The sequence below is a fragment of the Macaca nemestrina genome, chromosome 5, assembly GCF_043159975.1.
Source record: "Macaca nemestrina isolate mMacNem1 chromosome 5, mMacNem.hap1, whole genome shotgun sequence".
Classification (NCBI taxonomy): domain Eukaryota; kingdom Metazoa; phylum Chordata; class Mammalia; order Primates; family Cercopithecidae; genus Macaca; species Macaca nemestrina.
In genome coordinates, this window is record NC_092129.1 from 38,179,811 (window position 1) to 38,202,084 (window position 22,274).

The 22,274-nt window shown below is 37.1% G+C and overlaps 1 protein-coding gene and 1 pseudogene across 16 annotated transcripts in view; one reads left to right on the forward strand and one right to left on the reverse strand.

The window, feature by feature from the left end:
* Nucleotides 1-15,957, forward strand: part of LOC105465636 (EYA transcriptional coactivator and phosphatase 4) — a 280,315-nt gene extending 264,358 nt beyond the window's left edge. For 10 of the 16 annotated variants that reach the window (XM_011714173.3, XM_011714175.3, XM_024787873.2 and 7 more), the window contains 6 exons: nucleotides 2,228-2,286; nucleotides 2,385-2,545; nucleotides 4,830-4,944; nucleotides 8,860-8,981; nucleotides 10,962-11,062; nucleotides 14,550-15,957. In XM_011714173.3, the coding sequence (XP_011712475.2) occupies nucleotides 2,228-2,286; nucleotides 2,385-2,545; nucleotides 4,830-4,944; nucleotides 8,860-8,981; nucleotides 10,962-11,062; nucleotides 14,550-14,630 (639 nt within the window). In that variant the 3' untranslated portion in view covers nucleotides 14,631-15,957. The other 6 variants (XM_011714174.3, XM_011714188.3, XM_011714178.3 and 3 more) reach the window with 2 other exon arrangements.
* On the reverse strand, nucleotides 224-2,126 carry LOC105465773 (10 kDa heat shock protein, mitochondrial pseudogene; annotated as a pseudogene).
* Nucleotides 15,958-22,274: the final 6,317 nt, after the last annotated feature.

Here is a 22,274-nt window from a genome sequence, read left to right on the forward strand (position 1 = left end):
ATACTTAATGTCAGAGGAATTTCTCTAAAAATTGCAATGAGAGAGTATTAGATAGAGAAATAACTTCTGATTACCAGTGAAATTTACAAGGATTCCTCCACTTTTTTGAATGTCACTAATTTATTATAAAAGAGAGACACAGAAGTTATTTACATGAGGAAAGATTTCAGAACTTCAATGGAATGGGCAACTTCATGTGACACCATTTCAATAGTGATTTATTTCAGTCTATGGACTTTGCAAGTATGTCACCATCTCTAAATAAGAAATAATCTCATCGTCTAGAACTACTTTGGTGCCTCCATATTCTGGGAGAAAAACTTTATTTCCAACCCCTATGCTAACGGGTAAAATCTCTCCACTCTTTTCCTTAAAGCCCAGTCCAGCAGTTACCATCATTGCTTGCAATGCCTTTACTGGATGTTTTTCAGGAAGCATAATGCCTCCTTTGGTTACAGTTTATACTGCACTCCTTTCAGCCAATACTTGGTCAAAGAGGGGAAGACTTTTTCTAAATAGCCGTCTGGCCAGGCCATTCCGTCGGCAGTCTCTGTACTCTTCTTTCTCCCTTCCTTCCACTCTTCACATAAATATCTTCTTACTCTGCTCACCATTTAGAATGCTTTTATTTTATATCATCATAACTTCGTGTTAGAAAATTTAAATGATTGTGGTAATCCTGTAAAGAATTAGCATTTGTCTAGACTTCTCCCATTTATTTAAGAAAGAATTGTGGAGTGATTATTCTATGCTAGATTGTACCGTAAGTGGGGATGTAACCTGGTGAACCAAATGCTGCACTCCAGGGCACTTCCAGTCAGATGATATTTTTTGACCCATACGTGTAGGTGGAGATTCATTCAAAACTTACTAAACCTATAATTTCTGTAAATTATATGAACTTTTAACTTACCTGGATTTTCAAGTTACATACTCAAAAGGTACTGATTGGGCTAGTCACTGAATTTTATATATTAAAGGAAGCCTGAGTCAACTCAACCTTTCAACTGGAACCGGATTAAATGCATTCTGTGTGGAAATCTGGAGACTAGATATGAAATATTTGACTGTCAGATACTTTCAAGCCCAATAATGAATATAAATAGTAGCTGAAAAACCTTTGTTTAGTATGGTGTATTTTCAAATTTAATGATTTAAAAAAAATAATAATTTTGAATGCTCAGCACCATGTACATAGTCAGAATCTGTGTGTATGAGTAAAATACTTTGAGGGGGTACTAAGGAGGCCCAAAATGTTAAACCATACGCTGAGGTTGCAGTTATTTATTATAAATAATTTATTTTTATTGATTATATATTTATTATTCTGAGAACTAAGCATTTTAAATGCGCTCACCAAATTTCACCTTTAGAGCTTATAATACTGCTCTGGAACTTTGCAGATTATTTGAAGATGGACTGAGACTCAGAACAGCAAAGAAGGATTGAATCCTTTTCCAGAAAAGTTCCCATTTGTTCTGAGCACACTGTAACTTAAAATCAGGTCAATTGTGTGGGTATACTTACATAAAGTTTATTTTGATTGGAATTTTGTAGCACATTTGAGATGATAAATCTTCATTATTTTCCTTTTACTTAAAAGTAGTCTTTTTGATTTGAAAATTTAAAAACTTGACAAAAAGAAAATGTCAGTTTCTATGATTATTACCCTTTTTCTGTGTCAAAAGGTCAGGACTTTAAAATAACACCAGCATGGTTCTTTCATGGTTCTGGTCCAGCAGGAAGTCGTGGAAATTCCATAGGGCACCATAATCTGAAGGCAAGACCCCCTGTTGCCGCTCAACAAATGACAAATAATAGTAGCCATCTGAGGTGTTAGACCAAATAAATTTTGTGTATCTTCAGATTAGCCATGCTTAAGTATGCACAACAGAAATGGCTGGAAGGGAACTCAAATGATTACAGAGATTCAAGAGAATTTCTTATCAATAATTTTAAGATTAATTTTTTTAAATTGCTCTAAAGAAACCCTCATGCCGTGTAATTTCTCCCCTCCTTTCTATGGAACTCTTCTGGATTTAAATGTTTTGGGGTAGAAATGGTGCCATTTTCCAATAGAAGAAACCAAGAGCGAGGCAGTGAGATGGACGGGCACACGCTGCCATCTTCTGGCAGTAGTCTGATCAAATGAGAAGATGGGAACAACTTCAAACATGATAACAAGCATCATTTAGAAAACAAATAACTTTTCCAATGTTTTTAACAGGAATGTGATCAAGTTCATATAGATGATGTTTCCTCTGATGATAACGGGCAGGATTTAAGGTAAGCTATGCCTTTCAGTATGCTGTTTCCTACAGAAATTCGGCTGTGGAGTTTTGCACATGTAATTATTTCTTTTTAATGTATTTTGGGTGTTACAGTACCTACAGTTTTGCAACTGATGGCTTCCATGCAGCTGCAAGTAGTGCAAACCTTTGTTTGCCAACAGGTGTAAGAGGAGGGGTTGACTGGATGAGGAAGTTGGCTTTTCGTTACAGAAGAGTAAAAGAATTATATAACACCTACAAGAACAATGTTGGAGGTATGTGTGGCTTTTTAAATCTAACAAAGGCCCTCGGGGTATAGGTAGAATTCAAACTGTAGTTTCATGTTAAAGACGATTCTGCTGTAAAAGAAACAAACAAAAGCTCATATTAAACCACATTGAGCCAGAAGTTCCTTAGAATTGGTGGGAAAAAGTTTTACTACAAAATAACACATGCACCACTGTCACATGAATCGGGAATTCTTTGTGTAACCTTGTGCCCAGATGTTTGGTCAAGATTTATAGCAGGGCATTTAGTTTACCCTTTATCAGCTGGTGCTTGGAGCATTATCAGTGAAAACCAGACAGAGGAGCTGACCGAGGCAGCGGGAAGACGACCTTTCTCAAGAAGAGAGCCTCAGTCATTGAAGGAGGGTTGTTAGCAAGCATTATCTTTCTGGAATCCCATCAAAAATAAATGTAAACAGTTACTCATGTCATTTCAAAGACTTTCAACAGGTTTATTTTATCTTTTAAAAAAATAATGTTTTATGACAGTGTATCTTTCTCATGCGTAGTGTCAAGTATGACTATCATAGTTTTTAAAAGTTCAGATAGTCTATAGGTAATATCAAAACCATTTTATACCCCTTCGCATATTTTACAGGTGATACCAAAACCTTTGATATCAAAACTGTGATCCTGGATGTGTTTTTATATATAAAATAAACTTTGATAATATCTTATTAGAATCAATTTTAGGTAAACAAGATTCCTAAAATTTGCTATTAGGTCACATCAGATTAATCTCCCAGGATTTTGTTTCTTTATATGCTTCTCTTTTTTTCTAAAAAGGAAGAATGACTGAGGAACATAAACTGGAATCCAGAACAGAATGATACAACTAAATATACTTGTGCACACTATATATACATATATTCACATATATGTCATAGAATACAATGTAGTAAATGAAATGTTCATATATAGTATATAATCACATCTATCCATATACATCATGAGGGTGGGGCTCTGTGTCTGGTCACCTTGTATCCCCAGTGCGTAGCAGTGAAACACATAAGAGATGCTCAGTGGATACATAGTAACTCCCAGAGAACAAAAGATGTAGAGCCAAAGAGGATAATAAGCTCCCCAAAAGGGAGCTTAGATATGGAAGACATTCATTTCCAAATAAGAAACTGACCCTTCAAGCTACTCACTTGCATGGGGTTCTGGGGAGAAACCCTGATTTCCTGACTCACTCTAGTGCTCTGTACATGATGCTTTTGTAAAATCAAGTAAGTCGATTTTCTAGTTAAAAATCAATGGTAGATAATACATTTCGCTTTAAAATAAATATCCTCTTGAGAAACCTGAGTTAATTTTTATCATTCAGATGTCATAATTTCCTTCTTGCGGTGTATTAGTAAAATTATTTTAAGTTAATAAGAACACTAAGAAATAATCTTGTATCTTAGAAACTTTAAACAACCGTGAGTCTTCTGTCATACATGAGCATCTCTTTATTATAATGAGGACAAATGACGCTTGCTAGAAACTATACATTTTGATTGAAAAAAAACCATACAAGTGTATATGTGCTCCCGACATTCTAAAACACAATTTCAATAAGAAACCTTCCTTTTTAATGGATTTACATGATCTCGTTTTATCATAAAAGCAAGAACTGGATCTTTTAAAATAAAAAATTAGCACATCTATCTTTTTTCTTATAACATCAATGTTGTAATTCACTATTGTCTATAACTGTCCTACACTTTATGATTTTAAACAAAATTAATTTCTTCTTACAGTACAAAGTATAGTAGCATTAGCAGTAGTATTAGATACATTTTAACAGCTACATATGATGATGCCATTGTTACTGTTTGAAAGTGGGAATGATTGTGATTATTAAGAAGCTAAATGTTTTTCAGACAGTCAAAACATTTGGGGTTTGTGTCCCTAGGTTGGTGGAACCCAACTATTCCTCCAGACCTCAAATATCACAGTCCCTTGGAATGAGATCCAGGCAGAGGCATGTTCAAAGCTCTTTAGGTGAGATCCACTGCACCAGATTCTAGGATCAGTGAGGGCAGAGACTGGGGCCACTTTTCACTGGCACTACCTGAGACCTAGAAGTTCAGTAAATATTCATTGAAGGAATGAATGGGTAATCAATTCAGAAATGAAGGATCAATATGGACATAAATCTGTATCTCTCTGCATTTCTGATATATACTGAAATAAAAATGATCTACTCCAGACAGAAGGGAATCTAAACTAGATATTCTGAGAAAATATTCATCTCTCAACTCTGCCATGCTTTTTGGTGTTACAGGACTCCTTGGCCCTGCCAAGAGGGATGCCTGGCTACAGTTAAGGGCAGAGATTGAAGGTCTGACAGATTCCTGGCTAACAAATGCACTTAAGTCTTTGTCAATTATTAGCACTAGGTAAGTGGAATTGTTACCTTTCTATGTTTATCGTTTTGAAGATTTAGTTCTGATTGTACAACATAGATAAAAAATGTTTTAATTCCTAGACTGTTTTAGACTTTAAGGTACCTACCAATTCTGAGTTCAGTGATTTTTCAGTTTCAGTGCATGTGAATGAGAGAGTGGGGGAAGGGGGGGAGAGAGAGAGAGAGTGTGTGTGTTTTGGGATGAGAGAAGGTTGCTACTTCTCAGAATAAATAGGAGACCCTATCTCACCACCCATCTCTTATAGCAACTGATAATCCCCACAGAGTGGTTACATGACTTCTAATGAAAAAAGAAACAGAACTCAGTAGGTGGCAAAGTACAAGGGGGTGATGGCAAATATAAAACAGTACTGTTTACACAAAAAATGCATGTTTTAGGTGTTAGGCCATAATGGATAATACACATAATGTGAGCACATCAGAAAAGCAAGAGAAAGCTCTTGAAAAAATTCTAACCATTTTGTTGTTTGAACTAAACAGTGAAATTCTGACTTGTGTCAATATAGAGAGCAGAGTTAAATCGATTTGTAACCAGTTGTACAACCAGGTGCCATATATGCTAATTCATAAAGTGATGTAAGTCTGGAACATGATAGCTGGTAAGGTAGAGTTGAATCTCTGTACTGTCTGCTTCCGTGATTTTGTATCTGAGTTAGGTGAATAAATAAAAGCATGCTTAATAAGTGGGAGCCAAATGATGAGAACTCATGGACACATATAGGGAAACAACAGACACTGGGGCCTACTTGAGGGTGAAGGGTAGGAGGAGGGAGAGGATCAGAAAGAGTAACTGTTAGGTACTAGACTTAGTACCTGAGTGATGAAATAATCTATATAGCAAACCCCCGTGAGGTAAGTTTACCTATATAGCAAACATGCACCTGTATCCCTGAACCTAAAATAAAAGCTAAAAAAAGAATCTGTCAGCATTTCCATTAAGAAAAGATTAATGGGCCAGGCACGGTGGCTTATGCCTGTGTGCACTTTGGGAGGCCGGGCAGATCACGAGGTCAGGAGATCAAGATCATCCTAGCCAACATGGTGAAACCCTGTCTCTACTTAAAAAAAAAAAAAAAAAAAATAGCTCGGCATGGTGGTGCACACCTGTAGTGCCAGCTACTCAGGAGGCTGAGGCAGGAGACTCGCTTGAACCTGGGAGGCGGAGGTTGCGGTAAGCCAAGATCATGCCACTGTACTCCAGCCTGGAGACAGAACAAGACTCCAACTTAAAAAAAAGAAAAGATTAATGAGAACATGCAGTATTTGTTTTTCTGTTCCTGTGTTAGTTTGTTAAGGATAATGGCCTCCAGCTCCATCCATGTCCTGGCAAAGGACATGATCTCATTCTTCTTTATGGCTGCATAGTATTCTGTGGTGTATATGTACCACATTTCCTTTATCCAGGCTGTCATTGATGGGCATTTAGGTTGATTCCATGTCTTTGCTATTGTGAATAGTGCTGCGGTGAACATGTGTGTGCATGTGTCTTTATAATAAAATGATTTATATTCCTTTGGGCATATACCCAGTACTGGGATTGCTGGGTTAAATAGTAGTTTTGTCTTTAGGTCTTTGAGGAATCGCCACATTGCCTTCCACAATGGCTGAACTAATTCACACTCCCACCAAATGCCGCATGTTCTCACTTATAAGTGAAAGCTAAATGATGAGAACATGTGGACACATAGAGGGGAACAACACACACAGGGGCCTTTCAGAGGGTGGAAAATGGAAGGAGGGAGAGGATCAGGAAAAAAAATGGATATTAGGCTTAATACCTGGATGATGAAATAATCTGTACAACAAGTCCCCATGACACAAGTTAACCTATGTAACCAACCTGCCCTTGTACCCCTGAACTTAAAATAGAAGTTACAAAAGAAAAGATTAATGAATAAGATGACAAATTGCTAGTTTTAAAAAAAAGAAGAAAAAAAGCATGCTTAATAAATGTATGGGGAACACAGCGTTCAGAGAAAGATTTATTTGGACTAATTGAATCAGAATGGAGAAAAGCCTGACAGGGCAGAAAAAAAAAAGTTAATATTGAGAACATGGAAGTAAATGAATAGTTGTCACATCCTGCACAGCTTCTGACCCGTGGCACAGGCGGAGCTGCATGGATAGCAGAAAGTCCAAATGGAGAGTGGAGGGGAAGTAGCTTTGTGTGTCTGATTGGGGAAGCCATGGCAGCTTAGTTTGTCGGTTCTAGGCACAATATTCCAGTGGGGACTGTGACAGGGTTGAAGCAGCCTGTGTCAAGTATGGTAGTCACAGGGGTTTGGACTGTGGGAACCACATAAAAGAAACAGATGGAAGGAGGAGCCAGAGAGCTTAGTCAGAAGAGTCATGTGTGGAACAAGATTACCAATTTCAACTGTTTCAGATATTAGGCTGAAAATCAATTAGATTTCTCCCTGTGTCTGGAAAAGAAAGAACTGGGACCAATGAGTAGGAATCCTGCAAGGGAGATTCTGGCTCTATATAAGGAAGAAATGTCTAACAGTTAAGGCCATTTGAAATGGACTTGCTATCTCATGTCCCCTGTAATTGTTGACAAGAGAGACCAAATGTCAAGGACGCTGGAGTGTGAGGACCCCTGAGCACTGACATGATGTGTAAAATGTTGTGGAGTGTGCATTTCTCTGAGAAGGAGGTTGATAACTTTCATTATTTCTAAAAGATGTCTTCTCTATAAGTTAAAAAAGATTATTACATTATTAGATTATATATACTATATAATATATACAGATTAATTATTTAACAGATGGCTTTAAGGCAACTAAAGGAATATGTGATATTCCAGAAATAAATAAAGATATAACAAGGAAGGGAGGAGAAAAATCAACATACATTGAATAGTTGTTATGGAATTTGCTGAGTTATCCACATGTATTACCATATTGATACAGTTGCAGTTTTGCCATTACTTTTAATGGCAAAAAACAAAATTGCTTTTGCACCAACCCAGTAGTTTTCACAAAATGCCTGGAATGTCAGAAAAACAGATGCTTTGTTGAATTATGTATTAGAACCCCTAGCAAAATTAACTTACCCTCTGACCCTAATTATTCTACGAATATAGTCTAAGAATAATCAAAGATGTAAGAATATATTTAGGTAGCATTACTTATAATATTTAGAAATCAAAAGCCACTTAAGCAACTGAATTTAACTTTAAGAAATGCTGGTGCATCTACATGGTAGAGTAGTTTTTATACATTGTTTTGTTGGGAGAGGGAAAGTAATAGTTAATAGATATAAACAAATAGGCTCATGATATAAATACATAAAGTAGAATACAAAATTGAATATATAGAATGTTCCCAATGGGAAAACAAAATCTATATGTGAACAGAAACACTGAAAGTAAATGCATGAAATGGAGAGAGCAGTTGTCTCTGGATGGTTACATAATAATTAATGCTTTTTGTTTTCTTCTTTATATTTGTCTTTCACAAATTTTTCTGTTACAAGTATATACAGTGTTTATAATTTAAAAAGAAATGTAACTCTGAATATCACACAGTGCAAGTCATGAAAGTTCATATCAAAACCACATCTCTAAACTTAAAAAGCCTGAGCTTTATTTCATTCTACCATGTTTTCATTCTGTAACACTTACCTACGTATGACTTTTAATAGCATATTGTTTTGACAAAATATGTTGTAGAACTTTAAGCATCACAGTATAGTCATGGGTTTGTGTATTCTTCTTAATAATCTGCCATTATTTGAGGAGTGTCTGTCTGCTGATAGGCAATAGCTAATGAATATTGAAAGGGACCTTTAATTAAGGAATTTAGAGACCACAGTGACAATTTTAAATCTATTAGAAGTTATTTAGTATTAGAAAACAAATGTGTATATTTCCTCCCTATTTTAGGAGTAATTGCGTAAATGTCTTGGTAACGACAACCCAGCTGATCCCAGCACTTGCGAAGGTTCTACTCTATAGTTTAGGAGGTGCTTTCCCCATTGAGAATATTTACAGTGCAACTAAAATAGGTAAGGAAATTATTTTGAACTCTGTATGGAATGTGTCCACATCTGTGTGTCTCTGCATGGTTCCCTTTTTCAGCAATTTCACTTAGTATATGAAACAAATTTGGGTAAAGTTCAAATTACAAAGTCCCTGCAACTCATTGTACATGTATGAATATTTTGAGAACTGTTGCCTAGTGACATTAAGAACTCAGTATCTGAGTATAGATATTTCATTCTTGTATTTCACAGAATATTACAGCACATGTTATCTAAATAATATGTAATATCTCTAGCCATAGTGTTTAATAGTTTAATTAGTATAGAGTATAATGTTGCATCCTTGCATATGCAGTAATCTAGATCCAAGATAAAAATACTATTTTGGCTTTGCAGGGGATTCTTTGATGGATTGAACTAGTGCCTTTAATTACAGAAAAAATTTAAAAGAATTTTATGAATCAGAAAACATAATAGGAATATTTGTAACACATGAGTGACTGGAAATCTACATTTCCAAAAATGTGCAGTAGCAATCAAAGAGCCACAGCCTTGTTTATTTAGATAATATCTGTTTGTGGAGCCATCTTTGATTTTTAAGTGCATTTCTCGCAGACTCCAACTTCTAATGAACATTCAAAAGTAAAACTTCATCAACTTCTGCTGTATTGAAAGACTTCAAAGAAAACTGATGTATTCCATTGTCTGTCAAGGAAATACTTGGGAAAATAAATGGGTTGTATAATATGCCTTGAAGGTCAACAAACTTAGGCCCTGGCACATTGACAAGAGAAGTTCAAAATCCTAAAATCCCCCACCAAAAATAACCTGCCCTAGGCTTTGAGGAGGTCTGATGTTGGCCCTGGCAAAAGGAGCCTCCAGTTGCAGCTGTTTCAAGAGTACAGTTAAGGAGAGCCAAGCTTCCGTAGAGTAAATTTCACATTGTCATAAGCACTACAGTTCAGAGCCTGGATATCAGTACCATACATTTTTAATCTAAATGTGTGTATTTATGTCAGCAGGACTAATAGAAAGAAGAAAAGTTTGCTTTTTGATGATTTTATAGCAGAATAAACATTTATTTTAGTAAAGACATTATTCTTTCTGTTGGCCAAATAGTTCCTTATATTCTTTAATCTGAAAAAAAAATCATTTTTATTTTTTCCTGTAAGCTAGTGTTTTTTGGAGTTCTGAACCATCAGATTAAGAAAAAAGGCAGAAGTAGCCATGGCTGCATGAACATTCTGGAGTGAAATTTAGAGAATAATGCCAATGTTTTAAAAACAAAGAATATGTAGAAATTCCATGGTGATGTTCCCGTAGTGCAATCAGAGGACACCAGTGTTGTCAGTACTGTGGCCCAGTCAGACTGCACCCTTAGTAGAAGTTATTTGAGCAGGCTAACTGTCATCCACTTGAAGAAAGGAGTTGTTTACCAAGGTAAATTCACTTCTTAGTATTTCCTCTTTTCTTAGCAGTAAACCTTCAGTTTTTCTCTAGAACACATTTAGCTGACTTGTCTATACAACTGGAAATTGATTTACAGAATTAAACAAACAAAGGTTGTTAAAACTTATAGTTGCCTGTAAAGTTTCCCCAATACTCTGGTGGTGGAGAAAAACATACTAATATATTCTCTAGGTCAAATGCTTAACCCTACTGATATTTTTGGAGTGTGAAACACATTGGTTTAATCATCTGTCCTAAGTAATGCCTTAACGTTATTCAAATATGTGTTGATTGCATAAACCCAGAGGTTGTGAGCCAGTTTAAGTGATGTTCAAGAGGCATTAACTTAACACTTTATGAATCTTTAGGTTAATGAATGCAGTGGCTGGAAGAATAAGCAGTGCATTGTTTTTCAGGCAAGGAAAGCTGTTTTGAGCGTATAGTGTCCAGATTTGGCACTAACATAACTTATGTTGTGATTGGAGATGGCCGAGATGAGGAGCATGCCGCTAACCAGGTAACTTCACTCTGAACTTTATCTCGTTTATCTTCCAGGAAAAGAAAGTTGCTTTGAACGAATAATGCAAAGGTTTGGCAGAAAAGTAGTGTATGTTGTAATTGGGGATGGTGTAGAAGAAGAACAGGCAGCAAAAAAGGTAACCTGTCTCAAACAATGTTGGTGTGATACTTCTAATGCAAGCCTTTTTGTTTGCATTTCTGTAGTTTGGCCCAATGGCAGCTTGACAAATGATTTAAATTTATAGATGCAAAGCAATAAGAGCATGAGAGGGTCAGTACTTACATTCAAATAAACCATTTGGAGTTTAGCATTTTTTGCCTGAAATTTGATAGGAAATGCAGGGAAAGTTAGTTATATTTATTTATATGTTTGAATGTATGTACACATAGTAAATATATATAGTAATATATATATTTGTGTGGGCATATATATACATGCTTATATAGATGCATCTGTATATATTAAAACACATACCATGTGCACAGATATAAATGAGCCAGGGGATCTGCAAGATGGGGGGAGAATAACCATTGTTAAGCACATGAAATATAGCGAGATAAAGATTAAGGAGCTCCATACAAAAGTCATGTGAGTAGTTCATGAGACCTACATGCCATATGGTCCTCGTGAGTGCCTGGAAGTAGGCATGCTCTATGATAAGGAATGCTGAGGGCTGATTTAATAGCTGAAGAAAAACTACAGCAAGAGATTTTAATAAGTGCTACTGAAATGGGATGTATTGCTCAGATCCTTTTGTACCAACTTGTCTTAGCCATAATGTGCTTCACATCTCCTGGAAGAGTTTCATCTGTTCTAGTGAGCCAGTGGTACTTGATTGAAGCCAAGCAGCTGGCTTTGAACACATTCAGAAGATCCCATAGGCCCTCAGTATTTTAATAAGCCTTTTCATCTGTCCCATATTTCTGAAGAAGAAACCAAGGCAATTAAAAACCGTTAAATGGTTGGTTCAACATCAAAAGAAGAGTGATATCAGGATTGGCCCCCAACACCAGACTGTTGGTCAACTCCACCCTAAGGTCTACTGCTGCCTTCATTGAATGATAGAAAAATATCATCTAGCCAAGATAAAAGTGATAGAATTTACAAAACAAAGCCAAATGATGAATTAGTATTTCTAAACAATGACATACCAGCTTATACTGTTTTACATAGAAAGAATGTTTTCTGTAGCATCCTAAGGAGATTTTAAATCATCATCTAATAAAGGCTTCGCCGCTTGCATGTGCTGGAGTGTTTACCTGTTTTCAAAAAACAGTCGAACAGTTTTGTAGAAAAGTTTATGGCTATAAGAGAAAGAGAAAGGAATTGATGTGTTTTTCTGGTCAATTTAAATCAAGCAAAATGAAGAAAAGGAAAGCACTTCCACTTTAGAAGGTTTGGTGACAGTATTGGCAGCCATACTTGAAAATCTCCATGCTTTTCGATTACATTTAAGAGAGTAGGTACAGGCTCTGCCTCCCACAGAACACCTCAGCCTTCATTAGCAGTGTCAATGACCCAAGACAGCACACTGGCCCCAAGCACGTCCTGTATGAGGTCAGGGCTGCAGCCTCAAGAAATACGGCTTTCATTGCTGACTACTACTTGAAATGCTTCCAGTCACACTCAACTGAAATATCTTCTGGAGTTTGTCAATGTCGTGAGTCCATGTTGTGATGTTTCTTATTGACACCATAGTTATACACAACAAAGAGCAGCCAGTGATTAGTAATACAGCCCCACTCCTGCTCAATGTACGTGTCTTTTAGCCTATACAAATTAAATTCACGTATATGTAGGTAAGGACTAATATAATTCAATTTTCCAAACCAGTAACACTGTATGCTTTTGACAATTAAAACTTAACCCAGTCGACCTGTTTTCCACAGCATTAATGTTTAGATTTGGTTTCCCCAGTTGTTATACCATCTTCTTTATACCTAAAACTTCAGGAGGGAAAGGCATGACCCTGAATGGAAAAGAATATCAGATAGAATGCTATTTCCAAATGGTTGTTGATGTACGTACAGTTTTGGTGATGGTGAAGGCTTATTATTCTATTTTAAAGCAGAGGTGGTTGGTTTCTCTAGTACCCAGAATGCATGCTTTTCTTTGGATGTAGCAGTAATCGCATGTGCAGAAATGTTAAGTACTGTTTTGTTGTTACAAATAGATCTGAGCTGAATGAAAAAAAGTTACTTCTATGTGAATTTCTGTGCCTTAATTTGACCTAGCCATACTTTGTTTGAGAAATTTAAGAAGAAATATCAAAGTTTAGGAATAGGAATGTCTGCGCTCTTCTGCAGAAACATATAATATTAATACAAGCTGTATATGTAGTTTGAAATTTTCTAGAAGCCACATTTTAAAAAATTAAAGAGAAACAGGTAGAATTAATTTTAATAACATGTCAACCCAGTATATCCAGAATAATTGTCTTGCTATCTAATTAATGTAAAAATTGTTGAAGTCATGTTTACCTTCTCTTTGTTTGTTTGTTTTGTTCTAAGTCTTTGAAATGCATTATGTATTTTAAACTGGACTAACCACATTTCAAGTGCTCCATAGCCACATGTGGCTGGTGGTTACCGTAATGTGCAGCAAGGAATTATATAGCATTAAGGATTATTATGCTACTTAGTTCTCACATAAAATATCATTTGCATGTTTTATATCTGTATACTCATTTCCCTTATATACATGAATATTTTATATGTGCATATTCTAGAAGTTGTCATCAGCGCAAACTTACAAATCGTGCTTTTGTTTTGTCAGTTCCTGTAGTGCAGTGTTTTTTCTTTTTCATTATCATCGCCAGTGGGGACTCTTTAGACAATTTTTTTCTAATTACTCCCTTTCATGAAATTTTAATGCCACATATGTACTGTATACTATTATAGTATATCTTTGGAGGGCACAAACCATTGTAATGTCTAAGATTTTCTGCCCCACAAGAACTCATTTTTGTCCCCTTGGGGATGATATCTTCCCCATTGAAAATGTATGCTAGATACTTTCTGTCAATTCTACGCCAGTGAAATAAACCAGGTCGACTCGACTGGCTTAAGTTATCGGTTGTCCCAGACAAGTAAGAAAGTTATAATCCCCACATTTTTTCTACTTTATATAGTCCTGCTTCAAATTATTTTTATACAGAAAGGAATTCACCCTCTTTTCTTCCTAGATTAACAAAATTAAGAAGCTTATCATTTTGTTTTATTTTATTTTTGACTGAGAGAGAGGCCTGTAGGAGAGATGCACTGATTCAAACTTGCTTTCCATCAGCCAGGTAGGATTGTGATACCCACTTGCTTTCCCACATGTCGATGTTGGTAGTGATACTTCCAGAATAAATGTTAAACTATCAAAGCAGTGTTAATATTTGCTATTATTATCATTAAAATCCAGTTCAGATCTATTTCTCTGTTACTTTGACAATGCCATATTGGTGCTGCCAAGCCTTCACGTATGATCATCCCGCCTTTAGACTCCCTCCCCTGAACGTGGGTGGGCCACACAGCCCTGTGTGTGCTGCTGCTTAATTGAGACAATGGTTGTGATCTCTCTCCATGCCTCATTCCTTCCCCTTCTCTCTCCCACCCCTCCTTCTCCTAACCATGCAGCACAACATGCCCTTCTGGAGGATATCCAGTCACTCAGACCTCCTGGCTCTCCACCAAGCACTGGAATTAGAGTATTTGTAACTGTGCTCTCTAGCCGGAGATCCATTTTTTATATTTCAAGTACACTGAATTTTTATGTGTGATTCAATGCCTCTGGCTCTACACATATAAATTGTCTTAATGGATGAAATCATATTTGGAATAAAAATTCCAGAATGAAGAATTCAGATTGCTGAATGGAGTTAAACTTTAGTGCTACAGAAAAGAAACTCTATGGTCTTATATTTACAACACTTTAATGGGTTTTTTAAAAATCTGTGGAGGTTGCTGGTACACACCAAATGAGTCCAAACTGGAATGAGCAGCTTTAGCAAAGAACTCTTACCCCGGCAAAGCAGCAACACACATGCTCCGTCTGACAAGGTGGTCAACAACATTCCTCAAATTGGGAGATCTTCTCAGCCCTGAGGTTTGAATCTGACTTTAGCCTACCTAGCCCAGAAAATCTGAATTGGAATGCACTCAGACTGTATAAGGACAGTCCTATTTAGACCTGTAATTTGTGTAAATTATTGATGAAAATAATTTACTGTGACTTTATTAGCAGCTGACTTTCAAAGTGGATGCAATTTTTCTTTCATTTGTCGGGGAGGGGAGTGGGAGGGGAAATGGGAATATAATATTGTCTCTTTTTTAAGTTTGGCAAACAGAATGTTCATACTGATGTGTTGTGCCTTAAAGACAAGACAGCATTTGTGTGTTACAATGTAACTTTGGTTAAAATCTCTGTAGATAATGAAAAAAAAAATCCTTTGTGATGATTCTTAACATGACCAAATTTAAAAGTCAAGCTCTCAAAGCTTAATTACCGCATCAGCAAGAAACTGAGTATTTGTTGCAATAAGAAAACAACAACAATAAAGGAAAGCTTGTGTTGTATTTGGGTTCTTAATAATTCCAATAATTGTATGAGGCAACTATTTGCGCATCCAACCATAAGCAGAAAGTTTGGGAAAGACTGTGGGACCTTCACTTAGAAAGTGAAATGTATGTAGAAGTCTCAAGTACCCCTTCTACAGTTTTACTGGAGAAAACTAAGAGCCATATTCATGACAACCTGCACGGTTTTGAGGTTGAGACTTTTGATATGTGTAAGTTGCATAGAGGAGGACATTATCATGCAAATCATGAGCAATTATCACATTAACTTTTTTAGAATATGCCATGGACATGGTGTAAAATTCACATTGAGTGGGCATGGCTTAAAATAAAGCTAAGTGTGTTTATTCCCAATGCCATTGCAAAAATGATAATATCATCAGTAATGGAAAGGCAGATCTCCCAGATGGCGTCTGATGAAAGCAATGAGTTTATGAAAATGTTACCTAGAATATCATCATAAATTAAATCAGCAAGTGAGTTGGATCTTGGCAGCGTTACTGAAATGACAATAGTAAAATAGTACCTGGTTCTCCATCTGAATACATCAATGTAGGTTCTCCTCATGACAGACTTGCGTATGTTAGTTTCTGCCTGTATTGTTACTGCGCAATGGATGGCATTCATTACAAGAAGAGCCCGTCATCGTTGTGTTTGCATGGTTTTTTTTCCCTGTGTGTAGCCCATGTTGGGAACACGATACAGTTCTCCTCTTACTTCCTGTGACATGATTTCCCTTGTGGAAATTTAAGACTTTAAGAACTAGAGTATTTTTATGGTGTCTGCACCTGCAGTTCTGTGTTTAAAATGTCATAATGTGGATGCTAGAGTCAGGCTACTAGTCAGTGCCCCTAGCCAGAGGCTGGTTCATGAGTTCATCAACTGAGGCCTCTGTGGCTTCAATAAAGTCTACATTTTGCTCACAGATTACAACATTCACTGTGGAAATAGATTTCATTTCTTTGGGCTACAAACCTGTATTTCTTTACTGAATGCTAAGGCCATGTTTATACTGGGCAGAAAGATATTGAGATCCGAATTTTGTACAAGATTGTGATTTCATCATCTAAACCTTAAACTTACCCTTTAAATTTTGTAGCTTTTGGCTGCCTCTGCCCCAAGTACTATTCCAGGCAAATTGAAGTTGGAATACGTTTAATAATATAAAAATAATGATAGTAAATCTTATACTTCTGTTGGCCCTTAGATTGAAAATAGCAGTTAAAAAAATTTAAGTGTTGCCTTGATTATCAGTACTTAATTATGTTGTGTACTAAAACCTTAAGTATTTATTACTGTGAATAAAAACAAATTATCTTTACTGTATAGCTGGTTTCTTTAAATGATAGAATTGTGACATTAGGTATAAATTTGTAAGTCTTTTCCTATCAAACAAGCAAGGCTTTTTATGCTGCTAAGTCTGCAGGTGCAGAAAGAAACACCCCTTGGAAGGGCAAAGAGAAGCTGGCTGGTTGCATCACCCCGTGCAGTTTCTCACACACATCTCTTTTTCTGATTCTGTGTTCAGAAGAGGCTGCCGGCATAAAACCTAAATGCTAGGTTGACGGAGAACAGCTTGTCTGGCACAACAATGGTGCAGGCCCACAAGCCAGCATCACAGCTTGGCCATGGGACGTTGAGCATGCACAAAATAGAACTCTTCCCTTCCCACCTTAGGAACAGAAAATCCTCCTCCTTTCTAATCTGAAAAATGAAAACTGAACTAACAAACACAAAACGAACCCCTTGGCCATTCCCACCTCCTATTGACATATGGACTATTGTGCCTTATTGTAAACCAGTTTGAAAAATGTTCTGTAACTAAAGTGGGTTTTCGGCTCTTATGTATACAGCTTGGTATATTACTACAAAAGATAACCATCTCGTGTTGCACCTTAAAAATATCAAGACCACGTAATTTCAGTAACAAAATAGGTGGCCTGGCTACAGTATTATAGCATACAATTAGAACACTATGCCCCTGCAAAATTTTGTAAATCAAGTTCAGAGGCAAAAACATATTTTAGAATCATACAGTTTGCAAACAACAAGTAGGTAATAACTGTCTCTAAAAATGTTTTCTCCTTAGTCTGCGATGAGCTAAAATTCAGAATAGTGTCAACAGCATGCTCCTGTATGAAGTTGTTTTTTTAAAGCACATTTGTTTATGACAAGCCTACATTCTCAATGAATATGGCATTTAGTATTTCTTTTGAAAACAAACTTAAGCATCATGAGCCAAAGTTGCATTTTGACTCCCAACTACGGTAGCGTTATGGACATCTCACAATGTCAAGGGTTTCTGTTATGTATTAGTAAAGTATAGATTATCGGGGCCTACGTAATTTAAAGAAATGTAAATTAATATTGAAAGCTTGTAAAAATATGTATATCTTTACTATTTCTCAATAAATACCTTTGCAATTGTTTTCATTTCCTTCACCCTCCCATGTTGTAGAGTTTTTGTGTGTTTATTTAGCTTGGTTCTAAATCATGTGAAATTTGTATTTAGGTTTCTGGTCTTCATAACTTTTCTTTTTTATGCCTAAGTTGCATAATTTTCAGTTAAAGCAAAATGAGATGTAACCCAGTAAAACATCACTAATTACGACTAAAAGTGGGCTGCTTTCCTGAAAAGTTGTCAGCTGCATAATTTTTTACACACAGATAGCTACATTCAAATAAGTATAATGCATAATGTAGCCACAATTCACTAATGATAAAGTAATTAAAATATTTAGACCTATTAGAATATTTAAAGCAAGTATCCTCTAGGTGAATATGGGACATAGTTTATAAGTATCTTCCAAGAGGAAAAAAAGGTAGTTTTCTGTAACAGATTTTATAGCTCCTTTATTGCCTGGTGTATAGTATTTCTTTATTTGTGAATCTGTTGTTCATGTGTAAACCAAACGCAAGTTTCAGATCAACCTCTGCTCATTCACAGCCTTTAAAAATGTTAGCCTCCAAATTAATGATATTTAAGTGGAGTTATGTGGCAACATTCTAGTAAGCCTTACACCATCCAAAAATCAATACTGGTTTACAAGAAAACAATGGAAAATGTTTACAATAAATTTAATATGTAAACTTCCTTTGTTTTCTCTTATATCCAGTTGCCATTGAAATTGAAATTGTGAGAAAGACTAAATTATATATATCATATCCCAGCTCCCCAAACAATTGTATCTTGTTTGCCTATTTATATACCTGCTTGGAAGAAAGGACCTCTCAAATCACCATGTCTAAATCTGAGCTTGTGCTTCTGCACCCGCCTCTTCTCACCTCTCCCACGACTACTACCCCAGCTGGAACCGACATCCTTTCTCACCTAGATAAGTACGTCAGCCTCTGGCTTAGTCTCCCTTCTCTGGCCCTCACACCCTTTCACCATATCTCATCACACTAGCCAGAGCCATGCTGTGCATCAGAGGATATCTCTCCTCTTCTTGGAAACCTCCAGCAGCTGGCTTTCCAGCTCGCTTGGCACAAACACCAGTGACCTTCACAACGGCCTGTAAGGCCCACAGGCACCATCCCTGGTGAGCTCTCCCTTCCTCTGTCTCACAACTCACTGCCAAACAGCCACCTCCGTGTTTGGCACATGCCTGCACCCACCCACCTGCTGCAGGCCCTTTGCACTCGCCATTCCTTCTACTTGAAGAGGTTTTCACCCCGATCTTTGTATCACCTATGCCCTGTGTTTCTTCAGTTCTTAAAGAACACCTTCTTGGCTGTAAAGGTCCTCCTCTCTGAAATTGCACCTGCTTCCCCAACACTTCTAGCATTGTCCTTCTTTACTGATAAAAAATACTTAGTTCTTAGATTAATCCAACATGATACACATTTATTTTTGTGTTGTTGATTCATCCATTACAATGTATAAACTTTAGGAAAACACTTACATGAGCATGATCTAGAATTGAAGAGATTTAAAGTGGTAGAGAGCCATGTGTGATGGCTTATTCCTATAATCCCAGCACTTTGGGAGGCTGGTGGGAGGACCACTTGAGTTCAGGAGTTTAAGACCAGCCTGGGCAACATAGAGAGACCTCTCTCTCTCTCTGTGTGTGTGTGTCTCTCTCTCTCTCCCCTCTCTCTCTTTTTAATATTCAGATGTGATAGTGTGTGCCTGTAGTCCCAGCTACTCATGGTGCCAAGACAGGAGGAGCACATGAGCCTGGGAGGTGGAGGCTGCAGCTAGCTGTGGTCACACTGCTGCACTGTAGCCTGGGAGACAGAGCAAGATTGTCTCAAAGAAAGAAAAAAAATGGTCAAGCTATATTTGAAAGGGAAAAGGAGAGAAGAAAACATACACAGGACCTGTGTAAATTTTTATTTCTTAGCTGGAGTATTTGCTGGCCTAATAACTTATGAAAATAAAGAGCAAGGATGGCCATAAGCAAAGATGTCATGGAAAAAAGGTTATATGTGACCTGAGAATGATCGTCTGGATAAAAAATGTTTACAATGAATCAGTGATTGCCTGCTTTATACTCATAAAAGAAAAAGTATGCAATATTAGTAGGCTTAATTGACTGAAATTACTTAAAGCCACACACACAAAAACATGTAAAAATCAGATCTGTCTGCAAACTGTGCGGTTCATGATTCTGAGTCCCTGAAACAAACAAACACAAAAAAGTTTTAAAGTGTCAGATTTTATTTAGTTAGCAAAAGATAACCATTTATTTTTTGATCCAGGGTCTTGCTTTGTTGCCCAGGCTGGAGTGCAGTGGCGCCATCATAGCTCACTATAACCTCGAACTCCTGGACTCAAGCAGTCCTCCTGCCTCAACCTCCCAAAGTGCTGAGATTACAGGTGTGAGCCACTGCATCCAGACTGATAACCCTTATTTAACATCTCTGCATGGTTTTGTATATTCTTTGAAAGTTATTGGATGTAATTCTGGCAAAGTATACATGTGTTCTAATACACAGGTCACTACACAAAGCAGTCTACATTTGACTGGGCCAGAGTCAATTCTTGGGATATACTGCAGTCAACAAAGATGCTCTCTCAGAGCCTTAAGGGGAAAATGTTCATCGTGCCCAAGTTCTGACTTTTAATGAAAATAGTAGCCATTACTGCTTAGTTTTCCTTCATCCACAGAACCTTCCAGGTCTGTGTTAGCACACAATCTGAAAAATCTCCAAACGTAATATGCTAAAGAATCTCTAACAATGCATATAACTCTATACAAGTCAGATGATTATTTTCCCTCGCAACAAAATGCCTTTTGATTGCAGCTTGCAGGGACAGTGTCTCTATGGCTAAAGGACAATGCATTGTCCTTTGTGGTCATGAAATCTTAGATTTGTGTGCCTTATGTCTGCTATGACGTTGCCATTTTAGTTTTCTGGTGAGCCTTCAGTGAAAATACACAGAACTGAAAGAGTGTGTATTGGAAAAGGTAGAGAGACCACCAAGTAAGTCAGCCTCCACGGAACCACAGCAGAGTAGTGCTGACCCTCAACTCATCGCCGTCCTTACCCTTAAGGTTCTTAGCTTTTCAGTGGGCATGACTCTTAAGATAACGAATGAAGGGTGTTAGCAGAGGAAAAGGACAGGGGCATGAGGAGTCACTTGCAGAGAAACCTAACCAGCCCTTAAAGGGAAGATTCTTGGAGAAAATGAGTCCAAAGCTGAAGTCCCAAGGACAAAACTGAGAAGTCCAGAGCATTTGCAGGACTGGATTGGGAGCATCTAAGCAAAGTGGAAAATATATAAGAGACTGCAGGCAAGAGGGAGAAGGGTAGAATGGTGTAGTCGGGGAACTGCAAGTTAGTCTTGTTTCTGGAACATGTAGTGAATAAAAGGAACAGTAAGAAAAAATAAACAAGGACCACATCATGAGGATTTTTAATACAGCATCAACCAATTTCAGTTTTACCCAGGGATCAGTAGGTACTGAATGAAAGGTTTGTTAGCAGAGGATTTTTGTGTACCAGTTTATATTTTATAACAGTTACTCTGGCCAGGCTGAGGAAATTGAGGGATCTAAGAGGCTGGTGCAGGATCCTGGAGAGATTCCTGAATTAGATGATGGGTGTAAGTATGAGACAGTACATAGATTCAAAGAAATTAGGGTATTAAGAGTACCTTAGGACTTCGCAGTGTTTGCTCCTGCACCTCATGTCCTCAGGCGAATTCAGCCTGAGCTTGAGGTTTCTGGCTTGGGCAGTTTGGTAGATTGTAGTGCAGTTTGCTGAGACCAGAAACACAAAAGAAGTAAAAAGATTCTACTTGCTGTTTTTATTGTGGTGGGTGATGCTTGTTGTTGGAGCAAGATACTGAGACCAGTTTCTGTAATTGTTAATTTGGAGGTGGTGGTATCCTCAAATGGAGTTGTCCAGTGCAAAGTTGAATTTGTAGCAACTTCATTATTGTCTGTTGAACACCACGCGAGGTTATAATTGAATTACTTGGAGCACAGTAAATAAAACCCTAAGTAATTCGATTATGTCACACCAGTTAATCATTTAAAAGCATTTACGATTTGTGCAAACTTGAGACAGCATAGTGGAAAGGCTAGGAATGATGACAGTAATATAGAGTGTGCATGTCTGATGGACACCATGGAAAATTATTTGGGGTCACCAGTTGATTTAACACCATGCTTTCCCATCTCCTGCATTACCCCAATTTCCAGTAGATAACGTAGTAACATGCCTGGATTTACAGCCCTGAAGAAATCCAAATACCTCAGTGAGCTTTTCATCAGTAACTTTTGTACAAAAAAGTCATCGTCAGCTTATTTCTGCTTGGAAACCAATGTGGCATTC